The sequence below is a fragment of the Corvus moneduloides genome, chromosome 1 (assembly GCF_009650955.1).
Source record: "Corvus moneduloides isolate bCorMon1 chromosome 1, bCorMon1.pri, whole genome shotgun sequence".
NCBI classification, from domain to species: Eukaryota; Metazoa; Chordata; class Aves; order Passeriformes; family Corvidae; genus Corvus; species Corvus moneduloides.
The window spans coordinates 35820282-35845259 of NC_045476.1; the positions used below are offsets into that span (position 1 = coordinate 35820282).

Below are 24978 nucleotides of genomic sequence, written 5' to 3' on the forward strand. Positions count from 1 at the left end.
GTATTCAGCGAGAGAAACCTGATCCTGCTCCATTAAGGGGAGGAATTATTTAGGCTATAATTTGCAGTGATTACACACTGTTTGGTATGTTGTCATATGCCATGTTTGCACTTCCTCTGCCAACACATGGACAAGGATGTGTGTAGTCATTTATTAGGCTTGCACCAGAGACAAATGGAATAGCAGCAGGATTAGCTGCCATTCATCTTCAGTTGAAAACCCTTCCTTGGCCTGTGGTTGGCTAATGAAATCCACATCGCCTGAATTCATGGTGTTCAGCTGGCTGCAAAGAAAAACCCTCAAGATGCTTCTAATTAGAAGTTGTGAATAATGGTCAACTTGTGTGCATTTTACAGACAGCCACAAAAATCTGCATTGCCACTTTGAGGAATGAGCCCAGAGCTGGGATCCACATTATGCAGATTCACATTTCCAGAGGTTAAATGAACAGGTGTCTAAACTCTCAGCTCAACAGTGGGTGCTAGTGTCCCCCTTGAAAAAAAAATTATGCTAGATAATGAGTATGACTATGCGTGACGCCTGCGACCGTATCACTCCATAAGAAAGACTGGTTTCACTGCTTCCACATGGCATTTAATTGAATTAACAGTAAATAGTATTCTCACTGAAACAGTACTTCACTGTGTAAGTGAAATCTCTCAGGACTATAGTAGTAGCTAACACATGCTAATGAGAAAGTTTTAAACTTCTCCTCAGTATTTATCTACGCAAGGATACTATAGTTTCAGAACAGTTTATCAAAGCAAAAGTAAATCCTCTGGTTTAGCATTTTGACAATTAATGTATTTTCTAAGACTCAAAAGACCTGAGAGAATGCTATCTCCCTTCCCTGTTTCTAGAAATAAGGTAGCATACTATAAAGTTTCTAATTTCCTTTTGCTTGTGGTGCTGTAGACTGTTCCTTGCAGACAACTTCTTACTTGAACACAAAGCAAGCCCAGTAAGATGGCACTGAATAGTAAATTAGGCCTTCCTTTTCAAACCAGGGCCTCCATTTTGCTGGGTAGCCCCAGCGAAATATTTCCATAATTTTAAAACATAAACTCATTCCAGCCACTATAACCATGAATTTATATAATTTCTCACTTAAAATGCAAGATATGTTCCTGGAACTTTGAAAAACCTGAATTTTATGTTTAAGAACTGATCTCTTCTCTGTTCTTATCTGTAAGTAACAAATGATATCGTGTACTAAGTTTGTATGGCAAGATTCTGGAAGCAGAGAGCTACAGGGGTGGCTTCTGTGAGAAGCTGCCAGAAACTTCCCCCATGTCCAATGGAGCCAATTGCAGCTGGCTCCAAGATGGACCAATTCCAGCTGGCTCCAAGATGGGCTTGGCCTTGGCAACAATCATAGCATCTCTGGGATAACATATTTAAGAAGGGGGAGAAAAGACCTGTGCAACTGCAGTCAGAAGGAGGAGGGAGAGTGTAAGATAAACAACCCTGCAGTCAGTGGAGAAGGAGGGAGAGGAGGTACTGGAGCAGATATTCCCCTGCAGCCCATGGTGAAGACCATGGTGAGGCAAGCCTGCCCCACTGAAGCCCACGGAGTTCCATGCTGGAGTAGAGATCCACCTGCAGCTCCTGGATAACCCCACACTGGAGCAGATGGATGCCTACAGGAGACTGTGACCCTGTGGGAAGTCCATCCTGGAGCCATGAAGAGAGGAGCCCACACTAGAGGACATTTACTGGCAAGACTTGTGACCTCGTGGGGAATCCATGTTGGACTCTGTTCCTGAAGGGCTGCACCCTGTGGAAGGGACCCACATTTTTGAAGTTTGTGAAGAAATGCAGACCATGAGAGGGACTCACACAGGAGAACTTTGCAGAGAACTGTCTCCCATGGAAGGGACCCGATGCTGGAGCAAGGAATGAGTATGAGGAGTCCTTCCCCTGAGGAGGAAGACCTGGTAGATACAATATGTGATGGACTCACTGCAAATCCCATTCCCAACCCCCCCAACACCACTCAGGGAAGGAGGAGGTAGAGACAACTGGGAGTAAAGCTCAGCTTATGAAGAAGGGAACTGGAAGTGTGGAGGCTTTTTTAATATTTTACTTCATTTCTCATTATCCTACCCACATTTGATTGGCAATAAATTAAACTAATTTCCCCAAATTGAGTCTATTTTCCCCATGATGGTAATTGCTGAGTGATCTCTACCAGTCCTTATCTTGAACCACGAGTCTTCCATCATATTTTCTCTTCCCTGTCCAGGTGAGGAGGGAAGTGATAAAGTGGCTTTGGTGGGCATGTTTGGTTGATGTCCAGCCAGGGTCAACCCACCATACTTTGCATAAGACACTTTTAAGTTACTGTAAGTAAAAGTCATGGCAATTTGTCTATTTGGGCAGTTAATTGTCAGCCACAGAATGAAACACAGCTTAAGCAATATCCTGCAGACTTCAAACTCATAGCTGGGATTTCTGTCTGCTTGTGGGCTGCAGAAATTTTGAAAGCACTGTGGGTTTCTCTAAACTCTAAAGAGTTATAACAATATTTATTACTGCTGCCATGCTTTTTTACTGACTACAGTTCATGTTGAACTTGGGAAGTTCCTCAGAGAAAGACACACACGCAAACATACACAGACACACACATACACTTGTCCTACCTGCTTTGGTTGTCACTTTCAGCAAATAACCATCCAAATCGATCTGAAATTGCGGTGTCTCGCAAGGTAGTGAAATTCGGGTCCCATTCCACTTCACTGTGAGGTGCTGCTGGAGGCTGATTGTGCTTCTGCCCAACACAAGGTCCACTGACTTTGTCCAGGAGAAAGAACGGGTCCGACGAGCATCGTTTTTTACCAGCACCTGAAAGGGCGAGGCAGAGGAGGAGCAGTCTTTCGTCAAAACGTACTGACATGTTCCCTGAAAGTTAAATGTCCGTCCATCAAAAGTGTTGTAGTGAGGATCTCCAAATACAGTGCAAACTCCAGGCTCTGCAGGTGAGTGAGAAACAAAAGCGCCATATCAGGATCAATTGAAGTTTGAAAAAAGCAGTTGATAAGAACTTAGAGATGCTGCTCTCATCTAATCTATCTGCTCTATGGGGTAGATTTTGACCGGCACCCACTAGGAATAAATAGGTCTTTGAAAAACAAAAGCTTCATTGCTTTAGTAGAAGTCTTTCCCAAAGTAGCTAGTAACCAAAGGCCAGTTCATCCCTGGGGCAGCATAGGAAGGCTAACCTGTAGCTTTGTCCCTTAAATATAATGTATAGTTTAGGTTATTACAATTTTTTTCAAATTTCAGTGACTCCCTGAAATTAAAAGCCATCAGATCACTTTAGCAGGAGCTGGTTCTGTCAATATTTTACATATACACACTTATAAATATTGTACATTTATAAACTAGGTGTGTTTACATTTTTTTCCCCAAAATACCTGTAGAACCAACATCTTGATTCAGTATAGTATATATACTATATAATATACAAGCTATTGTATATGTTGTTTATACACAACTGACTTGTAGTAGTTACAGATATTACACTACCAACTGAAAGTCAGTATTACATGACTAACATGATGCAATGACTGCCAAAGAGCATGGTGTCTCTACCGATCATCTGCATCATTACAAATGGATGGAGATTTCTTATGGATGTTTGTAGCCATACGCTGATTAGAGAAGTCACAGCCCAAAACAGAACATTTCCACATTCATGTCAATGATGCTGAGTTACCCTGCAGCTACCCAGCAACTGACTGAATTGCCTCACAACCAAAGATAGCAGCAAATGCATTCACCTTGTAGCCTTCTGGTATAACAACAGGTTCTAACCACACTGCTGCCGTTCCTGGAAGAAGGAGTCTCAAGGCAGAGAAATGCACACTGCTATTGACAGCTGTATACCCATGGGCTAAGGCTGCTTTGAAAGACGATGCCTGTTTAACTAATAATGACTTGCCTGAAAAATCAGCTTAAAAAAGGCAAATTCAAATCTACAAAAAAGAAGGAGACATGAACATTTTGGAGAAGGGGAAGAGAATTCCTCCTGTGGAGTGCAATACAGTTCTAAGTACACAATACACCTTTCTCAGCAGTGTTTTTCAGCCTAGGCAGAGTGCTATGATAAAGCAACTGTAAACTTTCTGGTGTTTTTCTAGCTGTAAAAAGCACCCAAGCAAACCTACATGGAGACACAGAAAATGGGGCAGAAGGAGGCCCCAGAAGACATTATCTTTTTCTTCTCCAGCTGCAATGAAGAATCACCTGTACCTATATTATAGCTGACAGATGTTTATCTAACCTGCCCATGAAGAGCAGTAGTAACAGCAACTCCATTGCCACCTCTGGCAACCTGTTGCAGTGTTGGGCTGTCCCTACTGTGAGAAAGGTCTTCCTAAAGCCTAATTTCACTCTCCTCTCACCGCATGGGTCAAAGCTATCACAGAGCTAGTACCTGGGTGATTTGTACTTTACACCTAATTAGCCACATGCATGCTTCTTTAGCTAAGCCAGTAACTCATCTTGGCATCATTATTATCCCTCTTTACTGTGTCTGGCAGCTAGGGACAAAAAGTTTCAATTTCTCAAGGACATCATGTTGACAGCTCCATCAGAAGTCAAAATGACCCATATTTGATCAGCATCTCTGGAAAACAGGCCTGACAGACTTGACGCGGAGCCTGAAAATCAAGACATTTAGGCAAGAGAGTGCTTTTAAAAATGTGCACTTCTGTGAGTTTTCCTCACTGATACCAGTGAGGATGTTAATAACTGCTTTCCAAAGTTCATTATATGAATTGATTCTCCATAAATTGGCAGGAATCATATGGCTTTTAATTACCAATGTAATTTTTACCAATAGGAAAAATAATCTATAGATTTTGTATGAAGACCATCTGACCTTAGCTGTTACTAAATCACACTAACATGTTTCTGGTTTCCTTATGTATATATCTAAGTATCTGCATGATGAGTATTAAGATACATGTTATTACAGCTCAGATTGTACTTCAGCTTTTCCAGCTTTAATTTTTCCTTAAGTTTAATGACAACTTTCATGAAAACAAGGAAATTACCAACAAAAAAACCAAAATCAGCTAAACATCAGTGAAGATCCCAGAGGAAAGATCTGATTTTTCTCTGTATTTCTAAGGCCAAGAACACGTTGTACATGTTTTTAACCAACCTGTTGGGAGGGGGAGGCTGATTCTTCACCTAAGCAAGTGACTAAGAGGCAAGACATGAGAGGAACAAACATAATTTAGAGATGTGCAAGTAAAATTGATAGTACCAATGGGATCCAAAGGAAATATTTGTTTTTAATTTCTAATGTGTTATGCAGAGTAATGTTGTTTTATGTTATGTTACATCGTGTCACGTCATATGTCAACTTGATGCCATGCAGCTAAAAATGTATTTTGGACTGGATAGCTAAAGGTCTGATCCAAATTTCGCTGTTTTCTTTAATAACCAAGGAAATGGAGGAGGGAAAATCCACCTAAAAACAGGCTGAATAATTGATTCTCTGATACCACTGTGTAAAACATTCTTGAAAGGTTTGCTAAAATTGTGGGGTTTAAAAATAAATCCACACCCTGTAAGAGTGTGTGTGATAACTCAGGCACTGAGAGTAAGAAAAACTGGTTGGCCTAGAAATAAACCTTAAATACCGGGTGTAACAAGACTGCAAAAGACAGTCAACATGAAAAGAATTCCTGCCATTTTTAGCTTTTGGGTTGTCGTTTATGTCCTTTTGGGAGAGTTTCAATCACATGATATTTTATGGTTTTCTTTCACTTTTTCCTTTTTTCTTCTTTTTTTTCTCTTTTTTCTTTTCTTTTTCCCTTCTGAAACAAACCAGTCTTTCTACTTAGCAGTTTTTGAAATCTATTGGAAGCACTGATCTCTAGTTAGGATTGTGTGTGACTTGCTTTTCTGTTGGGACATAACAGATGAAGAGGTGCTGCTGCATCACCAAAGTTATGTTCCCCAACCCTGGAGTACGAATTTTGCTAGTTTATGATAACAAGGCATAGCACCACAGGTGTAAATCTTTCCCTTTTTTCCCTACAGTAAATTGTTCCCAGCTTATTGCCAACACTCCTTTTATCAGCTGTCTAAGGTAGAGCTAGAAAAGAGCAATTCTATACAATACTTCCCCCTGAGATTCTCCCAACCTCCAACTACTTTCAGATGAGGGACTTTTTGAGCTAGACATGGTTTCTTTTAATTTAGTAACCTTTGATAGAAATATTTTCTGTGAATTTTTCCAGTCCAACAATGTTTTGGACATCTACAACATCCTTGGGCAAAGGAAATGAAGAATCATTGCCACTTCCTTGTTTTGAACCTGGCACTCATAATCTTTGGTGTCTTCTTTTGCTCATCTAGACATGCGCATGAACACAAATTTACCCATTCCCTCTATCCTTGAAAAACACTGATTTTTCAAAGGAGGGCCCCAGAGCTATGTTCAGGAGGCTGTGATTTGCAAAACACCTCAGGCACTCAACTTTGATTAAACATCATTGAGAGCTGGATGCAACCACCACTAAACTTCTTTTGGAAATCCTGCATGTTTCTCCCAAATCAATATTCAAACCTTCTGGCATTCATAAAACCTTTGGAAGCTTGGCAGTTTTCACATTTGTTTTTTAAGCAACTAAATACAGACTTCACACTTTTACATTTGACTAAAATATTAAACTACATATGTGATTAATGTAGTTTGCTCAGCTCCCACCTAAGGCTCTACAGCTTACTTGCAAACTAATAATAGTATTTAGGTGCTAAAAGTGAATACTATAGAACTATTAGCATGTTTTCCTTGACTTTTCGAATCATGCTCCCAATTCAGATGAAACAGTGACTTTCATTAGAAAAGGAAATGTTTTTGAAAACACATGTAGCTGTACAAAAAAGGAAGCTAAAAAAGCAACAGCATGGAAAAGAACACATTAGCATTTCCTAAGTTTTAACATAGTCTCATAAAGAAAAAAAAATCACAAGCTGTTTGGCCAATGTGGAGGGATAAAAGTCTGAAAGACCACTCATTTCTAGTAAGTAGTATGCTGAGCACAGGTAAGAACCACTTATTAAACTAGGTGGTTGCCAAAAAGTACCTTTCTGCCTTCTACCCAGTGCCTCCATTCCCCCAGACAGTATTTAGCCTTTTTAGAAAGGCAAAATATATATACTGCGTGGTGGAGGCCAGACAGACAGTCAGCACACACATCCTGACCAGCTGAGAGTACGAGCATATTGGCTGGGCAATTAGCACACTTGTAGCTCCAGACCAGCCACAGGATATATTGTCTCTAGCTGGGTTTATTATTTGTTGGGATATAAAGGAAATGGGACACAAATCCATAGGAAACCAGGCTCTGTTAGCTCTGGTGCTCACGGAATAGCTTGTTTTGTTTTTTCAGGAGATCAGAGCAGTCAATTGAAGTCCAAGATGTCCAGATGTCTGGTCACACTCTGCTGGGTTTGTAGGTAGTTAACAGTGGCCAAGAAAAATATACTTTAAATTATAACTAAAATTGGTTTGGATACTTTCTAAGTAAGGAGAGGGAGGAAAAAACACAAGTTTACCAGTGAAGGGTGTTCTGGTTGCACATCTATAATTCAAAAATATCTCAGCTTTTTAAAAATAAAATGAAACTTTGAATATAATTAGCCCATATGCTGAATTAAGCCCTAAATCAAAAAGAACACATTATTAACTTTTAAAAACTAGCTATAGAACACGCATAATAGAATTTCATTAGGTTTTCTGTAAAAAATGTATAGCCATAGAGGACTTTCCTCATAACTTCTGCATAGTGCAGCTTGATATAATACACATTACAAGGTGTGGTGTCAAAAACTCCACAGGAGTCTTTATGGTCTATTTCATAAATAAAATAGCTATTCCAATTTGTCCAAATACATATTTATACAGTAGACCATCACAGCTGAAATGGGAGGTAAATCATGAACAGTATTCCAGTATGAATAAACAATTGCAGTCTTTTTGTTGATGTATTTCTTCATGGAAAACAAATAACAGAAAAAACACGGATCTATGTGGTCCTTCAGTCCCACTTCCTGCTCTCACAGATACCTACAATGCATAACCTCACTTTGTTTCTTTTCCTTTTTTTTCTTTTATTTGAAAGTCAGTGCTTTTTTCAGTAGTTCTACAAAAACACATAAAAAGGATGCAGGACCAAGTGCAAGCACCAACCTTTTATTCCTAAGATGGGTCCAAATGCCCCTGAATTTGGTTTAGCTCTGTTGATCATTTTGTCAATTTAAAAAGCTGCAGAATGATTTGTGATTAACAAAATTTTTTTGTCCCAAAAGCAGCCTTTACTGCAAGATTACTGTACAGGTAAGCCTAGATGATTGCAGTCCACTTTGAAAAAACTTCATCCACAAAATCTCACAATGACCAGTGTAAGATTGTTCTAGGATTATTGATAATGATTAAAGTATATCTACATGGTTTTAGTAGGAGGTTTTCATCCTGTGGATGGTAATTTCAGCAAGGCCTATGAATTCTCCTTTGTCAAGTACAAAGATCTAATTTCCACTGCAAGTTCCGATCTTTGTCTGAAGTTGAGAGCAGTCTGTTAATGTTATTTGAACTCCGGTTTAGGTTTTTTTAGTTTTAATATGAAAATGACCTTGGTCTAACATAGGATTACTAATTTATGAATTGACGTCAGTGGTGATTTTTCTAAATCAAGCCCAAAAAAGTACATTTCATTACATTTTTTACAGCAGCATAAACTAAACTGTTGAATTTTCCACTGCTATGACCACTGTGTTTAATTAGTGATAACTGTACGCCAGCCATGGAGCTTAAAAAGCAACATGCCAAAACTAACTATAGTTAACTTCAGCAACAGTAGACAAAAGAGACTCTCCAGCCCTTTAGGAGACGAGGTACTTTTTCTCTTTGCAACAAACTGCTTTGAAAATAACCCTTTGATTATTTTCTTTTTTTTCAGTTTAAAGTGTATCCTTTCACAACGTGACTGGTTTTGACCCACTTCATAGAAATTGGCTGCACTTAAACGGTACTCAAAGCTCTCCTGTGTACAGTATGTTCTTGTACCTCCCTATGTTGTTTTTAATTTGGAAAATTAATATCTGCTGGAGCACCAGAAAGGTTTGGTGTGATAATATGTGGAGAGAGGATCAGGATCAACATGAGTGAGTGGGTGAGGGAAGGGGCTGTGTGTGCATCTTACCAGAAACTGGCTGAATTAGCAAAGTTTCCAATTACTATTGGATGATAGTCGTGACAAGATTTACAGCATTTCTGGTGCAAAGGTGGAATTAATTCTTTGCAAATGGCAAATGTTAAAATACCACTGTTAAAACAGCTAGTGGTAGCCACCACTGCTGTATGACACTGGGTATTCAAGCTCCTTGATTACATTATCTGTAAAAGCCAAGAATGCCCTGTTAATCAAAAAAGTTTGGAATCAGCTCTTCTCCAAATACTAAATGGGTCCATGGTGAGACAACTCTGTAAGAAAAGGATCCCTCTGTTTCACTGCACTGGTGGAGCACGGGACTGTGAGACAGGACAACAAGCCTCTTCAGCTCAAGTACAGGCAGTGCAATGCAGGTAGGACCCTTAAGACCCTCGGTCCCTTCCCATAAGGGACCAAGGTTGTTTATCCTTTGGGGAGAAATAATAGCAGTCTGCCAGTACCTGGAGGTCACTGGGAAAATGGAGCCAGGTTCTTTACAGACCTGCGTGGCAGGAGGACAAGCAACAATGATCTGACCTTCATTTCACATGTTTGTAGTCACGATCATTCCCTTCTTGTATCATCAAGAAGTTTTGAGTTTTTAGGTGACCTGGTTCCTAGATGAGTTATTTTAACTTTGAAGAACTTTATTTTTTTGCCTCCTTCTCCCATGAAACAATTACCACAAGTCATCACTCTCTGGCAGCATTTCTGAAGGAGTCACTGTGCGGTCTTCTTTTAAACGTCTTACAGCAGAGTCTCCTGTGCTTTGAGGGAATGGCTGGCCCCACTATTTTACTCCTCTCTCATGTTAGAGAAGAGCACAGGAAGAACACATGAGAAAGGTTCATGAGATGGAAACATAAGAAAAGAGGTGAGATAGAGATTGATAAATTCATGACACTAATGGTATGTCATATCTGAACAAAGCTCTATGAAAATTTCTTCTCCCTTGAAACTGAGCTAACATGAAACCAACTGCTAGTCAGTTGAATCCTCTTTCCTTTCTTCCTCTGCTCAGTATCATTTCAAGTGTTTCTGAGGTTGTCGCTTGTACTTACTTTCATTTTGATAATGAAGATTATCAAAAGCTAGATTTATTTTATCCCAAGTTACACATTTCAAAATAATTGAGCCGCAGAGTGAAAAAACAGGTATTTAGCGTATGGGATTTGTGCAATTCAAGAGAACCCAGAACTGAGTTGAACAGCAAAACCATTTGGTTTTAGACAAAAGAATAGGAACACTTTCTTCTTTCAAAAGCCTTCTTACAGATCATAAAACCCCATTTTAGCAGTCTGTCCCTATTTGATAAAACACTTAAATACATACTGAAGGACATACATAATGGTATCCTGTTAACTTCAGGTCTCCTTGTTGACTTAAATAGAGCAAGCTTAAAGATAAGTGTTTGTGTAAGTACTTTGCTGACTAGGAGGATGATATTGTAATTTAATGATCATTTCTGAAATGAGGAGTAAAGGGAAAAGAAGGTAAGGGTTGAACTAAACATCATAAACAAAGAAGGATAGTTGTCTATTCTACTTTGCACTGCTGCCCCAGACTGTGTCTCAGATTTCTGCACACCTATTTTTAACTCTCACAAATCATCTGCAAAGGTGTGATTATATATGCACGTAGCTGGACTGTTAGTTACAGGTGTAAAAGGTACCCAAGTCCTAAAAGTTACAACTTTATTAATTTTCTTGTTTTATTGCCTACAAATTTCACAGCGCAACTATATCTTTCAAAATGCACCTCAGATTTGACAAAAATAGTGTCATTTTGAAAAATAAAAGAAAAACAAATAACCCAGCATTTTATTTTAAATTTACAGATTTATAGGAGGCAAAATCCATGGCCAAAAATAATCACCTGCCCTTTAGCTGCCTCTAAAAAGAAGGCAGAAAAGGAAGTATACTTCTATATACTTATTTTCTCAGAAAAAATAAAAAAGAATTTAAAGAATGTGAAGAAAGAACTTACTTTCAGTGCAAATCGGACAGCATCCTTTTCTGTTCAGGATTTTACCCTAATTGAGAGAAAGACAGGCTGATTTAACGAAAGAATTCTTGGAGCAATGACTGTGTCACGTTGTAAGACTGGATAAGCCTTTGAAAATAGTTCAAGTTGTGTTTGAACTCAGTGGCCTGGTTACAACTTCAAATATCAGGTGCTAAAAACAGACAGAACTATTCAACAAGCTTCCTGGTGGTCTTATAAGAAATTAAATACTAAAAGAGTTCTGTTACCACTTTTCTCTTTAGAGTGTGAGAGAATTTTGGACTCACATGCACAGATAGCTAAAGCAGACTTGTCACTGAGTTAACAAGATCACTTCATTACCTTTTCCCCCACCTTCCCAAAATAGATACATCTCCTATGCATTCCCTGTGCAGATGCAACCTGCTCCACCCCCACACTCCTCCCAAAACAGAAGGCAGGCAGGCAGGCCGGAAGGCAGGAAGGCTGGCAGGCAGGAAGGAAGGAAGGTTGGTTCATGTATTTCTGGTTCTGTCTTATACAAGGCTGACTAGGAGCAGAAGGCATGCCTCTGTGTATGTACACTCATGTTCCTTTTCAGTCTTCATCAGCTTAAGAGATCCTTTATCTGCTTTTCTTAAATTACCTAAATTTAAGCTAGCAGATAAGCCTGGAAAATTTCAGACTGAACAATGTGTTTCTCCAAGCAAGAACTGGTGGTGGTTATAACAGAACTTACAGTGATACTGGAGTTCACCCATATTCCCACAAAGGCAAAGAAGATGTATATGGAGCTGTGCTGCTCCCCAGCACTGACCCTTTGCTCCAACAGCAGGTGAACACAGAGGAAGTCCCCGCTGTGTGACTACTGCTCCTGTTCCCCACCAAGTAGGTGAGGACAGCAAGAGCGAGCAAATGGAGCTGTGCTATCCTGCCCACTAAACAGTATAGAAAGCCTGTGAAAATAGACAACAAATTGGTGACAGGTCTATGCAAAGAGTGGGGAAGTGAGCACAGGCAGTCCTATTGCTGTCTGCCTTGCTTTCTGCCTACAGTGCTGCCAAGTTTTGACGATGTGCATGGGGAGACATGAACTCCAAGTATCTGCTAGCAAACTGGAGTGGAGCATGTTCCATCCTGCTCTTGCTTGATGTACACAGATGGCGTGAATGAATCCTTGGTCGTGAATCCATTTGGGCACATCATCCACAGGGCTCAGTTTAGTGTAATCTTGTCTTTGAATATGCAACTGCATGTGAACAGACTTGAGACACATCTGGACTTAAGAAAAGGGCTGGATCAGAGTTGCACTGGCAGAGTGAACAGCACTTAAATGTTTTCGTGACTCCCAGGTCCCTGGGCAAAGAGAATAGCTGAGGACCAGGCTACAATGGGGAGGCCTACCAAGCACCTGCTAGAACAAAACCCCTTAAAGAAGGAACCCTTAAAACCACACAGAAATAGGGAGCTTGGCAACACATATTTGTAGGAATGGAGACATGCAGCGGAATGCCACACACTGCACTGCACAGCCTTACCTCTGTGTTTCAATAAAAGAGTTGAAATCATCAGCCAAGCTGGAAGTGGCAAGAATTCAAGTGAAATTGGAATCTCCAAGGCAGCCTTCTGAGGCTGGTTATTTGAGCCACCATGTTGGCCCAAGATCCTGTTTTTGTCTTGTAGAATAAGGAAACCCATTATTGCTAACATGTGCTGCAAGAGTTCGTTAGCATTGAGGGTTCCCTTAGGAGTGGGCTAAGTGATGTGATCCCATTTTTCTCTATGAATATTTATAAGCAGACCACATTTGAGTCTATTTATTTTCTGGGATTTTTCTTCCTTTTTATGGGGTTTTCAATTTTGTGTCTGAGGTTTTTATTTTCTATTTTTTTTAAGGCAAGACTAATTGCTGGGGGGAAGGGGATTGTTTGGTTGTGCAATAGCAACAGCTGTTGTTTTTTTGTGCCTCATTTGGCACTAGAGTAAAAACAGCAACTTTTTGTTTGTAATAATAACAGATGTGTATAACATTATATGCAGTCTGTGCTAGAGATGGGAGGACGTGTTCTGAATAAATTTTCAGCTCACTTGAAGTTCACGGGTTCAAAATTTACCCACAGAATCGAACTCTGCAAATGTCTTCACCTGCCGTGAATTTAATTCTATTAACTTTTGCACAGCCTTGGAGCTCAGAAAAGGTTATGTGCTGTAAAATTCACCAAGCTCTCTCCTAGCAGTACAAAAAGAGACATGTTCATAACCACTGATCATTACCACAGACTTAAGATGTTAGTGAGGAATGCAAAGGCATAAGGAGAGGGGGCAAAGTGAAAATTTACAAGGATGGGTAATCAGAAAGGTAATAGCACAAGGCAAGGAACAGAGTAGAGCAGAGCTAGGGCAAGTAAATAGCGAATTCAATAAGAAGAAGTCTAAAGGATCTCTGAAACTCAGTCTTGCCAAATGTTGAGATTGTTCACTTTCTATAAAGTATTTAAGCATGTGTTGAAGTTTAAGTACACATGGAGGGCCTACTAACTTCAGCAGAACTGGACACATGCTTAACAGCTTTGCTGAATGAGGGCCGGTATCTACTGCACCTTGCAAGCTGACACCAGGTATCTTGAAAGAGGGAATATCTGTGTGGAGTCAGTGGTCAGAAAGTAAAAAACAGAAACCACAAGCCACAAGGCTCACTAGAACACCAAGGAGGACCAATCTTAATATAAATGTGACAGGAGGGACTGAATTTGAAAAATGTGTTGCCTCCACAGCAGATGAAAAGAATCTAAGAAAGACATTTCCTGTAATTACTGATACGGGACTAAATGCTCCAAAAAGGAAAGAACAAAAGAAACAGAAATTTGTGTGTAGCTCTATGAAGAAAATTAAAGAAATAGCAGAAACAGTCTTAAAAAATAAGTCAGCCTGTAACCAATAGATTGAATAATACAAATGGTTGTGCAGTATTGGAAATTTCTGCAGAATTACCACTTTGAAACCCATACTTTCAAGAAATAATTGGCCAAAAGTTATGATGATAAATAAAATAAGATTCCATAACCAAAAAAACCCACCCACAATATCATGCAGAGAGTATTAAGACTGCATGGTAAAGCATTTAAGTCAAGGAATAATATTCTAAATTCTTTGTGAATCTTCAATCCTTTCACACTCAGTTGTCTGTATAATAATACAGGTTTAATGAGATAACTTTATGTTGCCTGACACCTAAGGGACACTAAACCACATTTTATTCCACAGCAGTCTTCAATAGTCAGTGAAGACTGCTTACTGTCAAAAATATTGTGAAGAGAGAAAAGGAATGGAGTGCACACATCTACAGTTTGCAGAGACAGCAGCATAACTCTATGCACGATATTCAGATTGTCAGTATCAGAACCACTAATATATCTTTATCTCAAATAATGTGGTGTGTTTAATTGATGTTTATAGATTTGTGACAGAAAGTCTCATCAAAGATAGTGGAGCAGAGATGAAAAGTAAAAGATTCAAATCAATTAGCATATATTATTTGCTTTAAAACTACTTGGTACCCACTTGGAATAGGAAAATAACTCTTAATCTAGAGTTTACATTCTTTCTCCTATTTGGCCTTCAAATTTAGCTTGGAAGAGCAGAAATGTAATTGTGTACCCATGGAGGAGGGTGGGTTTGCTTGCAGCTTGCATTTTAAGGTGGGGAGCTGGCTGACTACTTATATACTGGGGGGAATGGTGCTGCAGGGTAACAAGGCTGGTCTTTCCAACCCTAAGGAATCAGTTTGTTTGAGGACTCACCTCAGAGGTTAAGAGCAGTTTAGGACTTCACATTAACCTTGGAGCAGGTTCTATAGCAGCACTGAATGAGTTTGTCCGTCAGTCTCACTTATACACTGCAGCACTGTCAGTGGTGAATTTTTACCCACCGCTATTTTCATTTTAGAATCCAGTTCAACTGGTCATCTCAATGCTCAAATTTGTGCATGGATACAGCTGAAGCAATATACTTCACCGAAGATCTCTATTAAGTTATATTAGCTGCTTGATCTCAGAAGTACCCTAAACATTTAAAATGCATCAGCACAAGGAAAATATAAATACGATGCAGCGTGTGCAAGGTTCTTGGCCAACAAAGAATTTGAAGAAACCTGAAGAACCCAAGGTCTCACTTCCTACTTATACTGTGAATGACATGAAGGTAGCAAACCTGACTGCCATGAGCAATATAACATTCCCAGAAGAACAGCTCCATTTGTTCACACTTCCTGATGTGTATGCAGCATCTTGTGTGAGGCCCATTAAGATGAGAACTGCCCTCTCCAGTGAGTGCCAGAGTGACAGGAAAAGGATGTTCCCTCTTCTGAGGATCTTGAAGCCCACTGTCACACCAGAACGGGGAGTGCCAAGGTGCAAGCTCTCTATTCTACCACCATTTCTGTCAAAGGTTTACATGTATAAAATTTTACAAAGAGTTTGTCATTTAAAAATTTTATATCTAGGTGTCTGTGACTCACATTTTCCCCACTGGCTTCCAATGTTGAGAAGGAAACACTGAGAAAGTGTAATGCTAACAACTTGGCTCTCTCTTCTGCAGTTTTGCTCAAAGGTCTGCTCCTACATGAGGTGCTATTTAGAGCTCCATCTTGTGAAAATTTGAGCCATAAGACAAAAATAATTTGTCAGTGTCAGAAATCCAAGAAACAAAGGATGATTTTAGCTCGAGGTTTCAATTTTTGACACCTTTAAGTTACAATTACACCACTCTTTGGTTCACTCCAGATTTTCAAATAAAAAATAGCCAGCCCACAACCTTAGAGAAAGCAGCATGGCTTGGTTGAATTAATTTTCTTTGATCTGTCTAATTTAAATTTTCAACCAAGTATTAAGCCTCATATGCACTGGGAAATGCAAGTACAACAACCTCCTGTGGCTTGCCCTAACAATATCCACGCTACTGAAATATTAACATAGTCACCTCACCACTCTAAAAAACTATTAAATAAAAGCCAAAAAAGAACTGTTCCAATGCAGATACTTGGGACAGAGAAAGAAGGAGAGGAGGAGCAGAGTCTTCAGAGCAAGGACAGAGGCAGGAAGACCATATTCAGGATAACAGTAGCACATTTGAGGAATGCCAACCTAAATTAACATGCCATCCCTTCCTTCCAAACAGCATGCCCCACTGTCACGCACACACTTCCAAGAAACACTGGCAAAGATAATGGTGGAGCAGAAAAGAGAAGAAAGCTTGGTTCTGTTAAAAAACTCACATGAGGACAGCTGCTGACTGGAATGCATTGCTTCTTGCGACACTCTGTCTTGCCTTTCACACAAGCACAGATGGTGCAGTTCACAGAGGACCACATCTCTCCATCCTGCAAGAGGGAACATGATATAGTATCAGCTAGGGTGGCAACAAGAAGCTATTTCAGCAATGTGTCATTGCACAAGAAAGGATGAATTTTCCTGTTGGCTTTGTGTCATTGTTTAGTCTAAATTATTTTGAGGTGTCTGTCCATGGCCAGTTGGATTCAAGACAGAGATCAAATTCAGCCAGGTTTTCTTCCCTTTGGCCTTTTTGGTAAGAAATTCATTTTTCCAAAGCTAACCAAATCACATTTGCATTTTTCAACAGTGTCCTGATTATTTGCATTGTTTTATCTCCAATAAGCATCTGATTTGTGATCACACCTACCACAAATTTTCATTTAAGTTCACATAATTAGAAAAACCTGATTCACTGGGTTGAGTGACATCTTAAAGCTGTTGCACATGAAAATATTTGATTAAGATGTCAGCATATAGTGAATTTATTCCCATATGTAGCATCGTTTCAACTTAGGGCAGGAATGGTCAAATAATGAATTCTAATTTAGATTGCTACAGCACTTTCATGGATATTTGATCTGCTAAACATCTGAAAATATTTAGAAGAGATACAGTGCTGAATCTCTCAAAAGCAGAGCAGGTAAGACAGCCTATGTATAGCTCTGAAAATATGAAGTGCAGAGCATAATATGCCTCGTCGTCTTGTCCACTTGGGATGAATTGCTTGTGGAACTGCCCTGGCTCCTTTTCACATGGTGTTGCATTTGCCAAGTGTGGTTCCTAAAACATTCTGTCTCACCCACTTACAGCCTTGTGCTAGTCTGCTTAGAGCCAAACTGTGCATGTTTTCTGTTTACAGGGCTGCTGGGAAGGAAGGGTGAGGATAGACCTGACAGGAACAGGCAGTTCAACCAGACAGCTGTGAATAATTATGTGCCCACCTCAACATGATGTTCTGACCAGAAACAGAAACAGACTATATCTGAAATGCCAAGGAGTCTGACTTATTCAGCTCAGCTTGCTTCATCAAAGGCTGTCTGTCTCCTACTTTTTGTTTCTAGGGCATGTTTCTACTGCCTGGTGTTTCTGATGTTCTTGGTCTCTAATGACCACTCACCAGGCATCTGCCAAGGTACCAGAATACATCACAGCTGACTGCATGCAGCTGCCCTGAATTTTTGTCTTACAGCTGGTTTGCACAGGAGTGTAAAAACACATTTGCTGTGCCCATTCTACCTGTGTTAGACCATTGACTTCAACCGAGCAACACCGAATTTACTTTTTTGCACACAAGGCCAGAAATGGATGTACTGTCTCGTTATTTTTTCACACTCCATATAATACTAGTAATATAATAAAATCTTCACAAGAACCAGAATATTTTAGTTGGGTGCCTAAGAAGTAGGCATTTGTTCCTGAAGCACAATGGCGCCAGTGTGAAAGTGCCAATCAGATGGAGCATAGTCTCAGCATACAGTAGGTTCATATGTAATTTCCAGAATAAACACTTCTGCTATGTACACAAAAGATGGAATAAATGGGAAGCAATTCTGGCTGAGCAAACCAAGTATTCACAAAGGACTTAACATTTGATCTGATTCAAGGGTCTCTTAATTCACAGATGGCCCATGAGGTGACAGAATCTTTTTCTGACACAGTGTGAAAAAAAGCTGCACCACTTGGAAAAACAAACGGGGTCTGAGGAACAGCAGAAGTGTTCTGCAGGGAATCCCTTGTGTCTTGAATACATTGGGTGAGAGTGCAGCAGGTAACAGTTATTACATGGCTGTCCCAGTATAAGATGTCAAGGGTACTGTCCTTAGCAGAGATGTGAAATGTAGTAAACCAAGTAACTTTCCGCCAAAATGAACCTCACAAAGCTCCTGTTGGCTCAGTTATGGAAAAGACTCTTTCGCTCAGCCAATAAAGCCTACATACCATTCAGAATATCTCCTCCATGAGTATCAATGTTTGTTTGGAAAAGGAGAGTATCAGTATCTCTTACTAAAAATGCATCGTCATGAAACAGCAGCTTGAACATCTACATATGGAGGGGAAGACAAAATGTAACATTCAAGGAGGAACTAATCTTTAATGGTGACTATCAGCAGAATTTATACAAACTCAGGAAAAAAAATAAAAACAGATGGCAAATGTTCCATTGTGGACCAGGATGGTGAGGATTCTGCTAAAAACAAGCTACAATACTAATTTACAGCAAACTCATGCCATTTTGGCTGTTACAATGGCACCTACTCTTGAGCCACACCTGAAACCTTACCTGGAAGATCTTACTGCCAAACTTGCACACTTTCATGTCCTCAGGAGAGATATATGAGACACACTCCTTGCAGCAGTGGTCTTTGTTTTTATTGCATTCACCAGGAAGTAAGCACCTCTTCTTACATATCACTGTTGAATCCTAGGTACAAGGGTGAAAGGAAAGCATGAAATCATCACCAAGATGTTTGTTCCTGTGTGTCCTTACATACTTCTGTTTGCTCAATCATTGCATCCACCCAAGACACAGCCCAACTGCTTTGAATAGGTCAGCTCAGAGAAAATAAATACTATTTATAGATAAAGGGAATCTTTCACAGTCTATGAAGCTAAAGCCCAGCTTGTACTTCTGTTGTCCTGCAAAATCTCACTGATTTGGTGGCACTTTTATTTTTTTGCCTTGGTAAAAATGTGCAAGTGGTTGCAGTCATGTTAGGGAAATAAATAAAAATCACTGACCTTCAGCAGAGATGCAGTAATTCATCATTTAGAAACTCCTCTTCCATTCTAACGCAGTCTTAAAAAGGACCACATAATCTGAGCAACTTTATTTTGCATCATACAAGGTCAGGCATTATGTCTCAGCTGAGGCAGTCAGTAACTTTTTAAACTTTCCTAGCACAACTGCAAGTGCTCTTCAGATCAGATTCTTTGAGACCACATAAGATGCCAAAGAGCAGTATTAGGCTTACAATTCCACAGCCCTACAAATTACTGCTAAGCCAGACAACCATCAGCACACAGTATCAAAGCACTATGGACTTACCTTGCATGTACACACTGTGCAGTTGTCATACATAAATGAGGAACCATTATCATACACGTTGCTGTGAAAGAGGCAGCTTCCAAATGGGAGGTCAAACACTTTCCTCTGTCCTGAATATATAAATAAACATTAATAGAAACAAAATGTGGTTGAAAATATACCACATTGTCAACAAAAATAGTAGGGCTTATTGTCACCAGACCAAATTCACATGCAATGTATCATTTGCTATGTGTTTCCACTTCAGTGTGAAAAAATACGTACTTTAACAGTTCACTATTCTTTTAGTACACATTCATCTCTACAAATTCTACTGTGGGAGGGAATATAAATAATTTATGATATGTTTATATAGGAAAAATCTTTCTTCTCCCTCTCTTCATAAAGTGCACACTGCAGCTAAAGGAATAAAAAGTAAGCACTGCAAACTCTTAAGGTAGGTACACTTAAACTAGTTTAAACAGTCTTTAACTTAAAGCAATAACTTATCAAATAAAGCAGTCTTAACTTCTTTTAGCATATCTGCCTCAGGGATTCACAGCAGCCAAGCTAAATCAACTCAGTAACACTGATCCAAAAAAAAACATAGGTGTAGTCCAGTCTCATTAAGATAGCTTGGTGTACCATGTGTTCACACAAGGCTGCAAGATATACAGGAATTTGCATTGTTTATGAACAGAATGAAGGCAACACAAGATATTTAGTTTCCATAATCTGCAAAATATTTGGGTTTACTGGGAGTGAGGCACGGATTTGGGGCACTACACAGGGAAGGCAGCACCAAAATCAAATCCTTCCTGAGTCGTGCAATCCTGCAAGCACTTTCAGACCCAAGTTACAATGCAGCTTGCACTCCTGTAAGCTTCTCTTATGCCTCAGCTTCTTTCCCAGTAAGTTATTTTAAACAAGTGACCATTATAATGCATACACATGAGCTCTTCACAAAAACACTATACTTACCTTCCTAATTTTGAATTGCCCTGTTTTACTTTTGGAGGCAGCCAACTAATAAGTTTTTTTATGAGTGACTGTCACTCTCCTACCTCATAATTTCTGAGATCTAAATGTTTAATAGGCATCAAATCCAAGGTATGGAATGCCCACTCTAAGTACATACTGGAAGTACTAAGTATTGGCCAATATTTTAGCTTTCAAACCATCAGGTCTTGGCACACTCTAATTCCTTCCTTTTTCAATAATTCTTATAAATGTAGAGCATCTTAAAAGAAAAAGGTTCCATTTTTCTCTGAGAGGTAAGTGAATAAAAGGATAAGTACACAGCAAAATCCATTGGATTTGCCTTCAGTTTTTACAAATTGAATGTTTACCAAAAGTTAAGAAATAATTACTCTTTCTCAGTTAGATACAATTTAAACCTCCCTCTCCTGCAAACTAGATACTTGGAATTCACCTGTGCTTGTGTAGCCAGCCTTCCTTTCACTGGATGTGCATCTTTCTCAAAAGACTTAACTTCTCTTGCAGGACTGACATAAGGAATCAGTTGAGGATGCTCAGTAGCCATAAAAGGAACTGCTCTACATCCATGCACCTCTTAGGGGCAAAGCCATGCCAGAGTCCTGCCTGCAACAACGCTTCTACTGCTCTCTGTAGGGCCAGGACTTCAATCGCATAGCTTGTGTCAGCAAGTGAACAAAGGTCCAGCTCTCTCCCACACCCTCTTGCCATGCCTTGCAAACTACTCAGTGCAATTCCGGGTGGCCAACCCAGTTCAAATAGTTGGTTAAAAACCACTGTCAAAGGAGGCACCACTTTAAAAGATGTGGTGATGAAGATATTCACTTAATGGTTGTCTTTGCTGGCTCATAACCACTAGTTAAGCTAATAATTCAAGTCCCAGTAGAGTCCACAGCATTCTTCTAAGCTATGTACACAGAGTATCAGGAATTCAATTGCAGGGAGGTCTTCCACATGATACTTTAAAAACTATGCCTCAGCATCCCTGGAAACTTTTCTCTTTCCCAACTGCCATGCAGTGCATTACTCATCCCTTGGCTTTACCTCCCCTCCAAAACTTTTAACAGTTCCCTGTAAATAGACATAATCTATTCACAGGTATATGAAATGCTTTCGAGTAAAAACCACATAAAATGAAATTAATTATTATTAGTGAATTTGTTTACATTCTAAGAACGGGAAAAAGCATTTATAGAAAGATCCCCTTGAAGCAGTCAAAAATTAAAGCTGCATTTTGAATGTCTAGTTCACAGAGGGGAAAGTTCAGTCAGGAAAAGCATGGGGAGGAGATGACAATGGGAGTTTACAGAAGGAAAGGAAAAATGTCCTCAGCCAAAACAGAAGCTCAGCATTTGGACTGTTCTCCTCTCCATTTCATTCCTCTACTGCATTACTCTCTGGCACTGTGGTTAAATGTTCCAGGCAGACATTTATCTGTAGCACCTCTCTATTAGCAAATAAATAAATTCAGGTTTGTTTCATGCAATCAAAAATGTTAAGTATTATGAGAACCTAGAATTCTATATGGCTTTGCTGCCTCCAAGGCCAGACTTCTCTATAACCTAGACCTGGAAAGAGATTTCAGATGAAAATATAGTCAAAATTACAAAAAGTTTCCATTGAAGAACTGGGAGTAATTGGCTCTGAAATTTTTCCAAACCTAGTTATAACCCCATAGACCAAACTAAAGTTAATTTGCTTGGTAGGATGTAAGTGCTCTTTGTTTATGAAATAGATGGAATGTTAAACTGTGGGATCTGTGGACACAGTAAAGGCAAAACAAGGCAGTGCCTTATTTTTGTCACTGCCTTACTTGTCATGACCTGGACAAACTAGCCCTTCTTGGAGGCCTATGACTTACAACTTTAAAATGTTTTGGAAAGATGTCATTGAAAATATTCGTGGATGACAGTGTGATTCCACCTTAAGAAGGCAATCATGAGATGGACTCCTGGATCTGTGGCCTCTCTGACAATAGTTTCTAAAAATGCAATGTAAGTTCAGAAGTTACCTCTGACCTGCATTTCCTCAAAATCAAGAATGCAAATGCTCACTCAAGTAATGATATGAGCAGGTGAGGCCTTTTTCTTGTGGCAAACTCCAAAGGAACATTTTCTCCCGGCTCAACCTCCTTTGTAAAATATATAATGAAGGTGGGAAGCATCTCTGTATTTGTCCTTCTAAGCAAGGCAACTGGTCTATATTCAAATGCTCTTCTGCAGCCGCTTGCTTAGTACCACCCATCACAACCCTAACACTGACCCTGAGTACGTGTTCAAAATCTGTGGATTATAAATGCTGAGCAGTAGTCTCTTTCACCTCCTGGAATTTACCAGTATTGTGAAATACTGGTCTAAAAGATGTTATGCACAAACATATTGTATTAATTACAAAATTCCTCGGGGAAGAAACCACTCACCTAAGCATTTGGGGCAACACTGTCCAGCAGGAATGAGACTGAGGTGCTGGGGACATGAGAGAATGGGGCAAACTTCTTGGATACACTGTGTCCTGCCACCCTGAAGGAAAATAGGCTCCATTAGAAAAAAAAATTAAAGCAAAATATCAAGTATAAATGTGTGCACACACACACACACAATAGACACACACAGGCAACAAGGTCTTGAAAAGCATTAGCCAAAGCAGCATTTGCCAACAGAAATCTCTGCTTGCATCCGGTGTACAGGACATGTACAACTGTACTTCAAGACTTTCTATATTGCTTGCAGAGACCTTGGATTATCTGTATTTTTTTCAATCTCTCAAACAATGAATGGAATTAATTGAAGAAACAGTGTCTTTCTATCTTATTTCTTGGTGTGGATATGATAAAACCAGGGAAAATAAAATCATTATCCATGAACCTTTCCGGATGTTCCAAAAATTTATTGAGCAATTTTTTGTATTATTCTTCATCTCCTGTGTCGTGCCCTTCTAGGCTTGTCTGGGACAGGGATTAAGTGCTGAAGCAAGATGAGAGCAGGTGTTCTTCCACTATGTCTGTGAACTCAGAAGCCAAATAAGCCGAAATCACTTAAGAAAGCACATTCTTGTTAGCCTCCAAAGCCAACTATGCAAACCCAGAAGGTCTGCTTTCTTCAGAGGACTGAAAACCAAGTGGGTATATGAAATGTTGAGAATGAGTGAGGAGAAAAAAAAAGGAGAAGAAAAGGAGAAGAAAAGGGAAAGGGAAGGGAGGGGGAAGGGGAAAGAGAAAGGGAAAGGGAAAGGGAAAGGGAACTAGACTGGATGTATCCTGGTATATCAATGAATACCAGAAACAAAGACAAAAGCACAGAAAATATGTCTAAGAGTGAGTCAGTCAAAAGTGATCTTATTTCTCATTCCACTCTGTTGCCTAATCATTTCATCATGCCTTCAGAATACTGTGTTTAGCTCTAGACCCTCTACCAACGTGTGCTCCATACGCTTATGAGTGGTCCAGGTTGCCAAATTTTAAAAATCAGTCCACCTTTATCTCAGCAAGGAAAGTCAGTACTTTTGATCTAGCTGATCTAGCTGTCTTGCCTTATCACTCAGAGCTGCAGGCTCATCCCAGCAACAAGCCTTGTGTTCCTGATGCTGTGATTGAAGGCTTATGAACAGTCTCCTCCAACCTACATGCTGAATGGCTTTCAGGGCTCCCTGGAAAAAGATGGAAAAAGCCGTTCATTTCGAAGGGCTCTGTGCCTGAAATGATGGTATACCACTCCACTCCTAATGGCCTCAGTGAATCATGTAAAAGCTTTTACATATAGGCAGACCCACTGTTGCACAGAAAATAACATACTGACTGTACCCCCGTTCTATAATAAGTTTTCAGGCACTGAAGTCTGCCTGTCCCATGGGGCTACCAAAGCATCCTGAATGCACATGGCTGAGGACTGCTCGTAATTCTTTCACTGCAGCATGCAGAAACACAGAGCTTATTGTAGACAGAAATGACTGCTCTAAATTAAGGGTCAGACCAGAAACTTGACAAAACTAAATTAATTCTTTAGTGATGTTCCTTAGTATGCTTAGGGAATAGCTCTGTGAGAAGAGACACAGGTGCAGAATGAAAGAAAAAAACAAGGGCTCTCTGAAGTAGTGCTGTCATTCACCCCAGGGAAAAAGGCTACAAGAAGCCAAAGTTCAAACTTCGGTGACAATTCAGCAAAAGGGAAAGCAGGGCATGGATGTCTCAGCCAGACTGGTGATAGGATCAGGAATATATCCATGGAAGAAAATGAGGAAAGGTTGAGGGAACTTGGACTGTTCAGCCTGGAAAAGAGAAGAATTTGAGGTGACCTAATTGCACCCTTCAAGTACCAGAAGGGAGCCTACAAGAAAGATGGAGAGAGACTTTACAAGAGCATCTAGCAACAGGAGAAGGAGAAATGGCTTTAAACTGAGAGTAGGCTTAGATTGG

At 39.8% G+C, this 24978-nt stretch overlaps 1 protein-coding gene across 7 annotated transcripts in view; it reads right to left on the reverse strand.

Annotated features, from left to right (window-relative positions):
• Positions 1 to 24978, reverse strand: part of BMPER (BMP binding endothelial regulator) — a 148804-nt gene that overhangs the window by 49681 nt on the left and 74145 nt on the right. For all 7 annotated transcript variants that reach the window (XM_032105321.1, XM_032105331.1, XM_032105312.1 and 4 more), the window contains 6 exons: positions 22987 to 23086; positions 19593 to 19702; positions 18828 to 18968; positions 16489 to 16593; positions 11220 to 11265; positions 2643 to 2972 (listed from right to left, as the gene is read on the reverse strand). In XM_032105321.1, coding sequence (XP_031961212.1) covers positions 2643 to 2972; positions 11220 to 11265; positions 16489 to 16593; positions 18828 to 18968; positions 19593 to 19702; positions 22987 to 23086 — 832 coding nt within the window. The remainder of the gene's footprint in view (positions 1 to 2642; positions 2973 to 11219; positions 11266 to 16488; positions 16594 to 18827; positions 18969 to 19592; positions 19703 to 22986; positions 23087 to 24978) is intronic.